The 16,180-nt window shown below is 36.1% G+C and overlaps 1 protein-coding gene across 1 annotated transcript; it reads right to left on the bottom strand.

Annotated features, from left to right (window-relative positions):
* Positions 1-266: 266 nt before the first annotated feature.
* Positions 267-14,301, bottom strand: LOC121982463 (probable calcium-transporting ATPase 9, plasma membrane-type). Its single transcript, XM_042535543.1, has 7 exons — positions 13,802-14,301; positions 11,277-11,340; positions 9,257-11,196; positions 8,886-9,044; positions 1,461-1,632; positions 1,076-1,374; positions 267-918 (listed from the first exon to the last, which is right to left on the bottom strand). The coding sequence occupies exons 1-7, from the start codon at positions 13,976-13,978 to the stop codon at positions 610-612; spliced, it is 3,120 nt and encodes a 1,039-aa protein (XP_042391477.1). The 5' UTR covers positions 13,979-14,301; the 3' UTR covers positions 267-609.
* Positions 14,302-16,180: the final 1,879 nt, after the last annotated feature.

The raw sequence follows: 16,180 nt of genomic DNA, 5'->3' as shown, positions 1-16,180 counted from the left end.
GAAAAAACTCAAATGTTTCAGGGAAATATTTTCGTGAAATCTCCAACATTAATTGGAACCATATCAAGTATTAAAGAATACAATCACTTTTAAATTTAAACTCAACTCATAAGTTTTCATCTCGGTTCCAGCATAGATTTCTCTTGGCTCTGAGAGTTGCAATCATGAAGATTCTATTTCAGTCAAATCAACGAATTGTCCACTTACTACAAATTGGGAAAACATTCTAGTTCTTAGCATATAAGTTCGTGGTAAAGGAACCCAAATTACGGATCAAGAAACCATTAAATTTATCAGCAAGTTCTATCTTTGTCAGCCAATGAAACATATTTTTGGAGGGAAAAAAACTGAAAGAAAAATGCAATAGTCCCTCCAATCAAGTAGTTAATCACAATCAAGAGTCAAAACTCCATGTCAGCTGTAAGTAGTGCATATCCAAAAGCATTGATTTTCTTGCGACAATAAAAACTCCTGCTGAAGTAGTCCTGAAACAGGAGTCCACTGGGCAACTAGGGTTCTGCTCCGATAAGCTGCAAACAAGTATAACAAAATCGTGTATCATTCCCCTAGTAAGGTTAAACATATCTAAGTGTCATTATGCTTTTCTGTTTATACGGCTTCTGGACCATTAGGGAGGGCCTGATAACCATTTCGTTGATCAACGCTGTTCTTGCTTGATTCAACTGGGATGCACTTCAAGATTATTGCAACTATCATGCTGATGGAACCAATCACAAGACTGAACAACCAAAGTTGCCGACTTAATGGCACTGTTCTTGCATAAGTCCCTAGAAATTCAACTATAATTACTTGGAATATGACGGTGGATGCCACAATAGTCAAGAAGATCCAGTTGCTGAATATGCCACGTAGCACATTTATCTTCTCCATTTCGCGGCTGTTTATCTCGTTAAATACCTGAGCAGTAAACCAAGGTGAGTAGAAATTTGTTAAGTGTTAACAGTCACAAAGCAATATGTTCTCATTTAGAATAATCACAATTTGTGTTGATAGAGGTGGGCACTGATCGAATTGGGTCACAAATAAAATAATGAAAATCAAATAGAAATTTTACCTGGCAAAATACAAAAGTGTTGAATATAAAAGTATTGAGAACAATGTCAGAGTCCGGTCCATCAATTTTTAGAAGCTTTTTGCCATCAAACATCAGGAGACCAAGTATAATCAGTTGATACATACTCTGCCCAATTATATTTCTCCACATGACTGGCGTAATGAAGCTTTCATTCCGCCCAACAGGTGGCCTTTCCAACATATTGTTATTTGGGGGTTCTGTTGCTAATGCTAGGGCACCTAATGTGTCCATGATCATGTTGACCCAAAGCAACTGAACAGCAGTGAGTGGAGCATTCCCTGAGAGTTCAATGTTGGTTGATCTAAATGTTGAGCAAAACATCTTGACCTTCTTAAAACATCATTATTATTTAAAATATGAGTACCTGTCATGATTGCAGAAAAGAAATTGACCATCAGAGCGACAATGTTAACTGTCAGTTGGAACTGTACAAACTTTTGGATATTGATGTAAACTGCACGACCCCATTTGGCTACATTAATTATGGACGTAAAGTTGTCATCCAAAATGATTATATCAGCACTCTCCTTGGCTACCTGCAGATTATATTATGTAAACTGATAAATAAGGACATACACATAACGACAAACAATAATCAAAAACAGAAAGCTTGGGAGTATCTATTTTATAACATGGTTTTCACAGATAAAGAAGTATGCATCGAAGTAGAGTAAAAGCAGTGAAGGTTTAGTAATGTATTGTCAATTTACAGAAAAGGTACGTCAACTTGATGCTTTTACAACCATGGATCTTTCTGGTTATGATACGAGCAGAGTTAAGTTACCGGCCATAACTATTTCACTTGACAACATATTTATCAGCTTATAGAGCAGAATACTAAGAGCGTGTGAAAATAAACTTCTATATTCATGGAGATTTTGAACGGAATTGAGGTAACTTCCAAGTCCAAAATAGAAGTAGAAAGAAGAGCATCCAAAACAAATTCCTTTGGGTTTGATTGAACTAAGAAGGATAGATGAATTTATTCAAACAAGAATTTACATCCAAATTCTATCATAGAACTTGGTAATACTTCATGTCACATGACTCACATCTACTCATACTATTGTTCGGATCATGCAGTGGCGCAATCTGAGCGCGGGCAGAATGACAATATACCATCGTTTTGACGAAGTCAAGGCTAGAGTTAGACTCTATCTCTTTAAGACGAATTTGCCCCACACACGGTGCTCACGGAACACGACAATCGTCCCCCAAGATACAACGACTTTATCTTGCGATAACAGCACTGCAAATCGCAAGACCTCCGAACCAAAGAAGTTTCTCGAACTCTCCAATGTAAGTATGAAATTCAATGCTTGCTTTGCTTGGAAGAAATTGAGCGATTGAAATGAGTATGTGAGACTAAACGAAGGGTATAAGAACCTCTTGGTTTAATTAGATCTCATCCATCCATTTTGAATTGGATGATATAGATCGCATCCTTTCCTAAGAGACATACTACCTCTTCATTAGATGCACTCTTTAGAAATCAATGAATAAGATTTAACCATCCAAAAGGGCACTTAAACCTTTCAAGTTAAATGAACAAGATTTGTGAATCTTGATCCAACGATCAAGATTTAATTTCTCATTTACATTAAATTTCCAACAATCCCCCACATAAATGAAAATTAATGCATGCATGTTATCACCTAAGGAGGGTTCCATCGAAAAATTATTACATCAGGAGAGGTAACTTATGGCTTTGAACCTTCGATAGTAGAGTACTATCAAATTTACTAGGCTGCTTAGTAAACATGATGTCTTAACTACTCAGTCGTTCGTGTAAACCAAGAAATGGTACCTACACAATAACTTCTCTCACTTCTTTATAGTTCTCACTATTTTGTCCATTTTAGCCATGAACAACATCTTGGATTCATAAGTATTTCATTGAAATAATCCGTCTTCATACTTATATAGGTGGCCTCCTAAAAATAATATCCCACTATACTCTACTTTTTCAAGTATAGGAGTTATTAAAAGTTTATAACTTAACCTCACTACATATCGTAGGTAGCACTTTTTCATCCTAGGAATGAGAGGGGAACTAGTCTAAGTGTTCACGCGAACTTTCATAATTTCATTGTCCCATTGAACTAAGATCTTGGGATTTCCAATCAACAAGGTTGGGTTACCACTATAAATGTTCTTGTTTATAGATTTTTAATCGCATTCCTCTTGATGTGCAGTATATTTGATCTCTATTCAACCCTTGTGTAAATGGATCCGCCAAATTATCTTTTGATTTGATATAATCGACAGATATAACTCCATTAGAGATCAACTGCCTAATGGTATTGTGTCATCGTCAAATATGTCATGACTTACCGTTATATAAGCTATTTTGTGCCCTTGCAATATATCATCACAGTAGGCACTGGTTTTTCCATTTGACAGATATATATGCATTTATCGCACTCGTTTATTTTAAATCCATTTGACAGCATAGTTTTGTCAAATTTCTCATGCCACTGTTTAGTGACTTCACGAGTCTACACATCTTATTTTCTTACCTTGGAGACACAAACTCTTCAGGTTGCTCTATATATATTTTTTCTTTTAATTCACTATTTAGAAAGACTGTTATCACATCCATTTGATGTATCTCAAGGTTATGTATTGCAGCAATAACAATGAGTACTTAAATGGATGTGATCCTTGTTACTGGTGAATATGTATCAAAGAAGTCAAGGCCTTCCTTTTGTTTGAATCCCTTTGCCACTAGTCTTGCCTTGTATTTTTCAATAGTTCCATCAGCCCTATATTTTTTCTTTAGGATCCATTTACATCCTAAAGGCTTGATTCCAGGTGGAATATCCACCAATTCCCAAGTATGGTTTTACATGATGGAATTTATTTCACTTTTCATAGCTTCTTTCCAAAAGGGAGCCTCAGGACTTGATAAGACTTCGCTGATTGTCCTTGGTTCATTTTCCAACATATAAGTCATGAAATCAGGACCAAGTGAAGTTACTATTCTGGCCCTCTTGCTGCGTCTTAGTTCTTCATTATTTCTAAGATTACTCGCAGTTTCAGAAGTTCTTTTATTTGAACTTTCCTCTTTACTATCTTTGCAAGGAAAAATATCTTCAAAAAATACAACATTCTTGGATTTAATTGTTGTTCCAAGTACATCAAGGACGGTTGATTTGTGCACCAAAATTCGATATGCACTACTATTATTGGCATATTCAATAAAAATGTAATCAATTGTCTTTGGTCTTATTTTGGTTTGCTTTGGCTTATGCACTTCTACCTTAGCCAAATACCCTCACACTTTCAGATATTTATAAGAAGGCTTATGACCCTTTCATAACTCATAAAGAATTTTATCTTTCCTTTTGTGAGAGATTTTATTGAGAATATAGTTTGCCGATAAAATAGCTTTCCCTCACAAATTATGGGGTAAGCCCGAACTTATCAACATAGCATTCATCATTTCTTTAAGAATTCGGTTCTTATGCTTGGCAATTCTATTTGATTGAGGAGAGTAAGGAGCTGTCGTTTGATGAATAATGCTAAATTCTGTACAAAATTTATCAAATGGATCATCATATTCTCCTCCTCAATCACTTTAAATTCTTTTAATTCGTTGACCAATTTGATTCGCACCTTCATTCTTATAATTTTTGAATGCTTCTAAGGCTTCATCCTTGCCTTTCAAGAGATACAGTATCTAGTGCAATCATCAATGAAAATAACAAAGTACTTTTTGTCTCCTCTAGTTTGCACAAATTTTAAGTCACATATGTGAATTAATTCTAGAGGGGTCGTGCTTCTTTCCACTGAATGGAAAGACAACTTTGTCATTTTAGCTTTAACACATAATTCACATTTATGTGTTGGATCAACATTAAATGTTGGCAATAAATTTAAATTCATAAACCGTCGCAAAGTGTTATAATTTACATGTCCAAGTCTAACATGTCATAAATTGGAACACTCAACCAAATAAGCAGAATTTATAATTTTATTGCCATTGAATTCACGGTGTACAATTATTACATTCATTTTAAATAAACTGTTCACCATGAATCCTTTGCCTATGAATTGACCATTTTTTGTCAATACATATTTATTTAACTCAAATACTAGCCTGAATCCAACTTTGACAAGAGCCGACCCTGACACTAAATTCTTCTGAATGTCGGGAACATAAAACATATCAATTAGTGTCACTTCTTTACCTGATGTCATATTTAGTACCACCTTGCCAAGACCAACAATGTTGGAAGTTGCAGAATTGCGCATAATTAGTTTTCTCCCATTAATAGGGGTATAAGTTGAAAATTGGGCTTTGTCAGAGCAAATGTGTCGTGTGGCACCATTATCGACCCACCACTGCCTTAGATTGCCCACTAAATTGGCTTCAAATACAATGGCAGTCAGGTCTAATTCTAACATATCTATTGACACTAACTTATCTTCAGTCATGTGCACTTTGTTGAAGATCGGTGACCGGCTAGAAGGAGGGTTGAATAGCTTGGTCACCCTCAAATCGTTTGCTTCTCTACAAGTTGTTAGTTGTGCAAGTGGAAATACAAATATATTGAAAGCAATAAGAAGACAAACGCTAACACGTTTCCTTTTACATGGTTCGGAGATTGCTTACTCCTACCCCACGACTTGTTCTTGAGGTGGGCAAACCCTCAATCCTTCGATGGATTAGTCCTCGACAATCTTTGGTTAAATGAGCTCCTTCTCGATAAAGCAAAACCTCCAACAAAGAAACTCTTCTTCTTTACAAGATTGGGAATTAGATGTACGAAGAAGAGTGTAGACTTTAGAAGCTTGGAGGCAAAGACTAGGAGTATATCAACAAGATCAGTAATCTCCTTCAATGCCCCAAGCTCCCTACAAATAGAGTGGAAAGAGTTGATCACTAATCAACTCATTTCCTGCACACCAGCCGACTGACAAAACCATCAGTCGACTGATGCTACCATCGGATGTAGCCAACGGCTACTCTGCAGAATCCGAGATTCTGCCAATGGTCACTAACAACCACTTACCAGTCGACTAATCGCTGCTAGCTGAGCGAACATAACGCCTCTGTTCGACTGCAACTTCCATCAATCGACCGGTCCCGATTACACGCTCACACTCATCCTCTCCGGAGTCACCCTTGAAGCCATCTTCCTCGACCTTCGCCCCTCAGATGCACTCAAGCTCGCGGCTCCTCTCCATGTATCCTTTACGTTGCCTTGAAGTTCGCTTCCCTCGGCTTCACTCCGTTGCTCCTCGTCCAACGGTCCCTCGGATGCACCATCCTTCACTGATCTCAAGGACCTGAGCCATAGGATGAGTTTTTCTAAGCTTGGCCACACCAAGCTCCTTATGTGTGTTTCACCAAGTCTTGCATGACTCAAACATACATATCAAACATACATGAAACCTAACTTAAACTCTTTAACACACACATCGAAATCATGATCGTACATGATCAAACCTAGGTCGACTGCACCCACACACTTGAGTGACTTTCTTTGGACGTCGGCAATCTTTAGCCTTGTGATTCGGTTTGCCACAGTTGTGGCATGTTCCTTGGAACTTCTTGGCCCTCTCTTGGCTCTGTCCTTTACCAGGATACTTTCTTTTCCTGCCAGTGTTTGGTTTCGACAGATTTGTCTTTGCAAATATAGGCATTTTTATTATTCTGATTGTTTGCGATTGTCTTCTTTAATCCACAGTCTTATAATCAGATTCTCAAGTCCCATCTCCTTTCGTTTGTGCTTTAGATAATTTTTGAATTCCCTCCACGAAGGTGGAAGTTTCTCGATTATCGTGACAACTTGAAAGGACTCATTCATTGTCATGCCCTCGACATGCAAATTATGTAGGTTCAACTGCAACTCTTAGACGAGTTGTCACAGTTTTGGAATCAATCATCTTGAAGTTTAAGAATTTGCCGACGATGAATTTTTTCAATCCGGCATCTTCTGTTTGTACTTCCTTTTGAGAGATTCCCATAATTCCTTTGCAGTTGTCATTGGAATAAACACGTTGTATAACGTGTTATCCAAGCCATTGAGGATATAGTTTTGACATAAGAAGTCACTATATCCCTAGGCATCATATGTCGCCCTCTTTCCTTTATTAGCCTCGTCTTGAGATATAGAGGGGCATCTTCACATAAGAACCTCGCAAGGTTTAACGTGGTTAGGTAAAACAACATCTTTTGCTGCCACCTCTTGAAATCCGTACCTGTAAACTTCTCTAGCTTCTCGTCATGTGTCGGTGGAACAAGAGTCGTCGATGATGAATCTATTAAGATTGCACTGAAAAATTCGTCTTAAAATTGTTGGGATCTTGCAGTGGTGCAATCTGAGCACGGACAGAATGACGATATACCACCATTTTGGCGAAGTCGAGCCTAGAGTTAGACTTTATCTCTTTAAGACGAATTTGCCCAGTACACAGTGCTCACAGAACACGACAATTATCTCCTAAGATACGATTTTATCTTACGATACCAGCACTGCAAATCGCAAGACATCCGAACCGAAGAAGCTTCTCGAACTCTCCAATGCAAGTATGGAATGCAATGCTTGCTTTGTTTGGAAGGAATTGAGTGATTGAAATGCGAATGTGAGGGACCTTATTTATATTAAATGAAGGGTATAAGAACCTCTTGGTTCAATTAGATCTCATCCATTCATTTTGAATTGGATGATGTAGATCACATCCTTTCCTATGAGACACACTACCTCTTCATTAGATGCCACCCTTTAGAAATCAATGAATGAGATTTAGTCATCCAAAGGGCACTTAAACCTTTCAAGTTGAATGAACAAGATTTGTCAATCTTGATCCAACGATCAAGATTTAATTTCTCATTTACATTAAATTTCCAACAACTAACACATATTTAACTATTAGCAATGCCAAGTGGGTTGTACCACCCATTACATGACCCAATTGGGCATGGGTGTTGTGCCCTGACGAGACACAGCCAGCAGGTATCCCCAGCTAACACTCCTCATGACGAGCATAGATGGTGATCAATGTCCTACAAAATATGATATATTCCGCTGATAGAAAAATGAGACTAAGACACCTATCGAAGATGATGAAGATCCAACACTAATGAAGCAATTAAAAAGCTTTGACATAGCAATTGTTTGAATTAAAATTTTGACAATCTTCAAAAGAGACTGAATTGAGCAGATCTTCCAAATAATTCTTCCTTGATCTTCCCTCAGACAGTTGATTCTACAAGATTCCAAAGTCTGTGAAGATAAAGGGGCGTTTAACAAAGGGTTACAAAGGAAAATAAAGTGAGGTTCCATTATTTACTCTTAAATTGTGGCAAGAAGTTAAAACCTAATAATAAACAAAGTCTGATTTCTGAATAATGAGGGAATGCCAAAAAAGAGTATTACTCTGGCAGCTACCCTTGGAGATAAGATCCCTGAATTTTTAGAATAGCCATCTATATAAGATTCTAACAAGTAGTTAAGAACAGTCATTTACAAGGCTTCATAGGTCCAGCTAACAAAGCTTAGCTCCAACTACCACAATGAGGCATAGCCACTGGCTCCAACTTGATTTGTATTCATATCTCCATATCTCTACTTAGTATTCACATCTCAGTTCCTTTTATTTTTTTCAGGTTTTTTTAGTTTACATGCTTACTCAAACCAATATAAAAATGCTATGTTCCTTCATTTCAAATAATTTCTCTTCAGGAGTTAACCAAAGAAGAAGTCAATTTAAAATTAATTCAAGAAGTACCATTACTATGCATAACCAGCATAAGTAATTAGGGTTGAAACAAGTTTACCTCTGTACCAGCAATGCCCATTGCAAGACCAATATCAGCCTCATGTAGAGCTGGAGCGTCGTTAGTGCCATCGCCTGTCACTGCTACAACTTCATTAAACATTTTCCTCAAGTTTGTTACTAATGTATGTTTGTCCAAAGGCAAAGACCGGGCCATTACCTGCACATAATTTATGAAGTAGACTAGTTGTTAAAGCTTAGGAAATATAAATCTACAACATATAATTTCTTGTAAATCTTTCAGTTAAACTGGTTGCTTGTTTTTTAGAAAAAAAAAAAGATTATTTGTGACCCCAGTGTGAAAATGTTCACAGCAAACATATTAGTGCTGCTGAAATTGTTACTCATTGCAAAAAAGCAACTTAAAGAAACCTCAATTTTTGGTATTATATCTTTAATTTCTTCAGCGTCCTTGTTCCGAATTTCTGACCCTTCTATAGCCAAACCTTCCTCTGTTAATATGCCACACTCTTTTGCTATGGCTTTAGCTGTACTTATGTTGTCACCAGTAACCATCCGCACTTTGATACCAGCAGCTATACAACTCTGAACAGCTTCCTTAACTCCTGGCCGCACTGGATCTTTGATGCCAAAAATACAAATAAGTGTGTAACCAGTAGCTGGAATTCCATCCATATTCTGGTCTTCACCATTTAAGTCCTTGTAGGCTAAGCAAAGAGTTCTCAGCGCTTCACAAGCAAACTCATTAATCACCTTCATAACATCCTCCTTTTGCTTATTGGATAAAAGAATGATTTTTCCATCACTGTCAATTCCATGATCGCACATTTGTAGGATAATTTCAGATGCGCCTTTGCAGAAAGCGAGAGTCCCTCCATCAGGTAATTCAACAAGGACAGACATTTTCTTTTTAACTGAATTAAAAGGTTCAACTTTCAATTTTTTGCAGTGCTGATATTGTGAATCTACTTGTCCTTCTAACTCCAAACCAAACTCTAACAATGCAATTTCCGTAGGGGTCCCTAGTATTGTATTTTTACCATCCTTCCCTCTAACCACTTCTGAACCAGTGTTGAGAAATATACATTGCAAAAGGACTGCTAAGGCACTTTCTGGTATCATGGACGTCAAAGATACAGCAGTCTCAGAACCCCTAAATGATTTTTCTATTTCACAAATCCATATCTTGTCAACGACCATGTGGTTAGTGGTTAGTGTACCAGTTTTATCGGTGCAAATACAACTAGCAGATCCCATAGTTTCACATGCTGATAAATGCCGCACAAGTGCCTTCTCCTCCATTAGTCTTTTCATTGCAAAGGCAAGGCTCAAAGTCACAGCCAGAGGTAGCCCTTCAGGAACAGCTACGACAATGATTGTAACAGAGATAGCAAAATAGTTTAGTATTGTTAAAGCGTCATTTGGCAACCATTTGAAGCCTTCATTGTAGAACTTCTCAACTATGAATCTTGCTAACAGGATAAAGAAAGTTGACGTTGCAAATGCTAAACCAATCTTCCCAATTATTGTTGCAACACCATTGAGCTTTACCTGAAGTGGTGTTTCATCTTCCCCACCCTGACTCAATGTTTCCATTAATTTTCCCCATTCAGTCTTCATTCCAACAGAAGTAACAAGCATTATGGCAGAGCCATCTTGGACTTTAGTTCCTGCTAGAAGAAAGGGATTCTCATCAGAAATATGCACTGGTTGGCTTTCCCCGGACAAGCTTGATTCATCTATCAACAAAGCATACCCAGAAATAAACAGCCCATCAGCTGGAACTATATCTCCAATAGAAAGATTAACAATATCTCCAACAACTAAATCATAGATTGAAACCTTCTGTCTGTAGCCATCTCTGGTTACTTGAATGAATATTTTCTTCTTTTCTTTCTCCAAGTCTCTAAATTGTAATGATTGCCTGTAATCACTGATGGAAGTGACTATGACAACCAAGAAAATGCTGAGAACAATTCCCATCCCATCATACATACCCTTGGGCCATCCTTCAGTAGCAAGACCCACAACAATAGATATCAAAGCGCATATTATGAGGATGAGCAATGTCAAATCATGTAAAGCATCCCACACAAACATTAAAAAACTCCTAGGAGGCTTTTCAACGTACTGATTAATTCCATAAATTTCCTGTCTAATGGATAAGTCGCTTGTTTTGACACCATAATCCGGTGAAGTAGAAGTTTTCCTTGCTATCCCACTTACTCCTCCATGCTTCTTCAATCTCTTGTTATCATGTGTGCGTGCAATGTTTGCCAATTCATCAGGATTGATAAGGTAACCAGCTTTTCTAACCTCTTCTGTGAGTGGATACTCAGCAGTTGCACTAGCTGCATTTTAAAGATTAAAAAAAATGATTTACCGAACAGAACAAGAGTTTACTTATAATTTCAGTGCTTGAAGTTCAAACCATCAATAAAGTGCAGAGCAGCCTTTTGCACGTAAAGGGCAACCCGAAATTTCCGAATGTTTTCCTGTGTAAAAACCACAAGCGTGTTATATCTCTCATAAGACATTGTGTTACCAAAAGGAGTCTGTTTACAGTCAAATGAACAATGGACAGAAATGAAAGCACTCAGAAACAATAGCACAACCAAATAACAAAACCTAGAATGTCGCTGAGTGTAATTACATGAAGTCAAGGTGAGATACGATGACAAATCCATGCATATGTATATTAGCGTAAGCTCCTTATCAGAATGCCTCACCGTCCATATAGAACTTGGAATACAGGTTCTCCTACCTTGTGTATTTGAAGATTTAAAGTGTTCCGGCCTCATAAATTCATACCGGCACCAAGGGGCACAGGTCAATATGTAAGAAGATTCAAATGAGTCGGTATTTTTTTTATTTATATATAGTAATTATTAGATAAATATGTTTATTGTGTATAATTTAAAAATAAGTTATATATTGATTTTATATCAATTCTCTATTATTGAATAACTTAATATTATTAGAAAAAATAATTAAATATAACTTTTTTAAAAGAAAATTGATCTATCAATGACTCTAATTAAAATTGATATATCATAATATGTTATCTTAATAATACCAAAAGGTGTGGCATGAATTTGATGTAAGTATTGATTCTCATAATATTCTGCTTAGGTCTACTATATAGTTTTCCAGACCTCATATTAAACAATCATAATTATATAAATTAATACAAAAATATTATTTTATATATAATAATTATATAAATTAATAATTTATTTATTTATTTATTTAAATCATATATATTTAAAATAGTAAAAAAATATCATAATATTAATAAAATATTAAAACAGCAAAAAAAAAATTAAAAAAATATCAGAATATAAATTTGATTTATAAGAATTTTTTTAGAATTTTTAAATAAAATTTAAATCAGTAAAAATAATTTCAGAATATCAATTAATAAAATTAATATTTTTTAAATATTAAATATTTTTTATATATTTTATTGAGATAATTTATTTAGGATTTATGAAAGTCTTTTCAAAATATCACACTTAGTGGAATTGTTTAAATTAAGTAAATCATTTTGCACAGTGAAATCTCCATCGAAGATTTAGGCACGTCCAAGTGGATGTTCAAGGTTTTCCATCGAAGATTCTGAGGCCATTGCACATTGACAAAGCTCGGTATTTATGCATGTCTTGTATAATTTACTTAATTTGGCAAGCACCGAATAGATGTCTCTATGAGGGTGATGTCCCCAACATAGAGACGATATTTTGAAAGATATCAAAGCATGTTTTCCTCTTTTTAGGCGTCTAACATGTATACCTTTCCATGATTTATAATACAATTTATCTTCATCCCAAAAAAAAACTAAGATAGTCAGTTTAGTTTAAAAATTCTCAGCCAATTATTTAAGGGATTCAACTATCACAGCTTTTATTCCTAAAATCAATCCAAATTTCAAATCCACTAGTAGTAAAAAGAAAGATTCACCCACCCAACCTAGACAGCAATTACCCATACAGGCCCTTTGATATTGGAAAATACTTTTTCCTTTTTGTCTTTGAAAAATTAAACACTCATAAAATTAAATAGTTTCCTCATTTTATTTTAGAAAATTGAATTATTTAAAAAATAAATAAATGGGCCCCTCATTTTATAAATTGATGGAATCGATCAATTCAAAATAAATAAATAAATAAATAAAATAGGAATATATGTCAATTCAGTTAAGTGTAAAATATTTTTTAATTCAAAAGTTTAGACAAAAGTAATTTGTTCTAGAAAGCTGATTGGTGAATGGACCTAATTATTATTTTTTGTTCATTTTCTTTTCGTCTGAATAGAAGTAAGTGTTAGCCCAAATCTGTGTTCCAATATCGCCTAATACACAATATTAAAAAAAGGAACAAAGCAGCTATCGAGCCTACTTTAAGAAGACGAGAAAAAATTGGCTTTCTCCATCATTTACCTCTACATTTGATATGAACGGTCTTTAGCCGTGCAGTACGGGAATACGTCATGATTCTATCCAGCAGAGTTTTCATGAGCCCGGTCCTTGTCCATCAGTTGCCCAGGCATCAAAAAATAACCCGGAGGCGTAGAGGGCACAAAAGAATAACAAAATAGTCATGTCCTAGGACCAGTTATGCTTTAGACTTTTGGGGTTACACAGGAAGCTTCGCAGAAATTTCCTAGCTCAGTGATTCCAAGTTGCTCTATTTTTAAAGTAAGTTGAACCCTAACTGTGCTTTGAAATTTTTCAAAGAAAAACTGACCAAAGATCAGATTTGCCGAACATAACGAGAAAAAAGAAAAAGAAAAGAAAGAAAGTTTTTGATGAAAATTTCTTATGAAGAAACAACAGAAACCCACAAAACGAAAATCCCGATGACAAACAAATTCCGAAAAACGGTAAGGAAATAAAGCAATCAGATGGGAACGATGATGATGCTTTCGATCTACTAGGGTATGGGATGATGCACAAACCTGGATCTTCTTCTTCTTTACCTCGACCTCGGACCGCTTGTCGAGATCGGGGATCATTCGGAACCTGCGGCGGGGGTTTTTGACAACCAAGCCGACGGCCCTCCTCCACCGCCGCTGCGCCTCCTCAGAGGGGTGCTTGCTCTCCACCTCGAAGTTGCTCTTCAAGAAGCTCTCCATCGTATCCGGCGCACCGATTTCCCTCCTCTCCTCTCAGCCTCAGTCTCAGTCTCGGTCACAGCGACAGATCAAGCAAGGAAGAGGAGGCTCGCGGAGTGGCCCGTGACTCGGCGCAATACAGCGGGGGAGGAAGGGGAAAGGAGCAGCAGTTTACGGCAGAGCTACGGCGCATCTGCGTGGTCCCGCCTCCGCCAATCACTCTATCTCTTTCGGTAACAGAGCAGGTGTACTTAACGCTATTGTTTTCTCAGTTCTCAAGATGCCTGAGTTCTTAAAATCGTCAACCATAACATTCACACTCCGTCGTCCATCTAAAACCACACTTTACTTGCTTGCGAACATTTTCTAATTATCTCTATTTTTCCTTTTTCAAAAAATAATAATAATTAAATCAATTTAAATTTATTTGAGAGCAATAATTTCCCTATTATAATGTATCTTGAAGCTTGTCAAAATTTACTTACGAAGAAAAAAAAACGGTAGTTTATTAGACCGCACGAGAAGTTTGATTATTATATTTTCTCAATCCCATCTGACTTTAGGGATGCTTGATTCTAGGGATGCTTGATTGGATGGAATAGGATTTGAGGAAGGGGAAAAGGATTGAAAGTTGACGTTTAGTTAGAGCGATTGATGGTGGATCTCATAAATTCAATTCCTCACATATGATAATAGGTTCTGAGTAAATGGAAGGAAGGGGAAAAAATATTATTCGGATTGAAAAAAATATGTTCAGTTTCAATAAAATGTCAAATTTTCTTTATTTTATAAATTATACCATGATTAAGTACTATATATTTTAAATATAATTATTAGTTTATATATATTTTAAAAAATATATAATGTAATAAAAAAATAATATGAGGGAGTAATTTTAAATATAATTATTTTATATTTTTAAAAATGAGATATAATAAAAAATAAAATGTGAAAATACATTATACTGATTCATTTATTAGTAAATCAAATATCATTTATGGCAATAATAATAATGATTCCTTAGTACTAATCAAACAACATACTTCTATCAATCATATTCATTCCTATTCTCTACTTCTAAATAGATTTGGAAGTTGCGTGTTGTTTTAAGTAATTGTTATACCCTTGTTTCCTCAAGTTACGTATAAGCACTACTTAATATTCTAGGTAGTTCTTTCTATGAAAATTTGTCTAAACATCATGCATAGTTAATTATGAAGTATGATAAGAATGTGATACGTTTATTTATATGATTATTTGGTTGAATATGTGTATGTATGGTGATAGTACGGGATGGGTGCTCCGGGATAAGATTTGGGGAAAACCCTTTCAAACATAAATGAAGATGTGTTATATGTAGGCTTTGGCTATATAATTATAAGTAATCTTAGACTATACCTCCCAAAAGTTCATGCTTATAGAACTAATGAATGTGCTCTCAGGACGGTCACCACCATTGCAACATGTTTGTTATTGCTCAGCTATGCTTAAGTATTCTTTTATGTGTAAGTAAGTCATGCACGATGTTCCCTAACTTTATTCTTACCAAATGAATGCTTAAGATTTTCTCTTCTATTTCAGTAAGTTCATGCTCCCTATTTAATTTGTTTTCCTTGTTCTCGTTGCTACTCATGTCATGTATCTACTAATGGATTTTTGCTTGTTGGGTTTGTGGACTGATGATATAAATGATACAGGTGGGGAAGATGCCACCAAGGACGGGAGTGGGGACGTGTAGGTAGAGTAGCCGAGGAGATGAGATGGAAAGCATAACACATTGTCCGAAGGTCTTTATGAGCATGTTAATAAATTTTGTCTTTTGATTCATTAGGAGGTTATGCGTTGGAAACTATTTGTTGCTTAATTTGGATAGAAGTTCATGAATTTCCATTCGAAAGATATATACTGAATTTTGATATTCACGTGTGATGCAAACTCTTTCTGAGTCAAAAGTAACTGCAATGCTGTGTTTTGGGGTCTTGAGTGAGTAGTAATTGTAAGGGGATCGGTGGCCGGCTTGAAGAGGGGTTAGATAGACGGCACACTCAAATCCTTGCTTCCTACACTTGTTAGCTTCCGCAGTGGAAATACAAACAACAAACAAGCTAAAGACTAAAACTAAGAAAGGAAATGCAAATCGCTAACACGTTCGTTTAATGTAGTTCGGAGATTAGGGCTCCTACTCCACGACGTGTCCTTGAGATGGACGATCTCGATCCGTCG

Source organism: Zingiber officinale, chromosome 1B (assembly GCF_018446385.1).
Source record: "Zingiber officinale cultivar Zhangliang chromosome 1B, Zo_v1.1, whole genome shotgun sequence".
Lineage (NCBI taxonomy): Eukaryota > Viridiplantae > Streptophyta > Magnoliopsida > Zingiberales > Zingiberaceae > Zingiber > Zingiber officinale.
The sequence above is the reverse complement of the archived record's forward strand: the minus strand, read 5'-3'. Positions and strand labels throughout refer to the sequence as shown.

What these genes read in the sequence shown, in the direction of transcription:
- LOC121982463 (XM_042535543.1), bottom strand. Translation starts at nt 13,978, where the DNA reads ATGGAGAGCTTCTTGAAGAGCAACTTCGAGGTGGAGAGCAAGCACCCC. An exon ending in TAAAGAAGAAGAAGATCCAG is followed by an intron (nt 11,341 to 13,801) that starts GTTTGTGCATCA and finishes GTTTTTACACAG; the next exon opens with GAAAACATTCGGAAATTTCG. An exon ending in TGCTCTGCACTTTATTGATG is followed by an intron (nt 11,197 to 11,276) that starts GTTTGAACTTCA and finishes TTTAAAATGCAG; the next exon opens with CTAGTGCAACTGCTGAGTAT.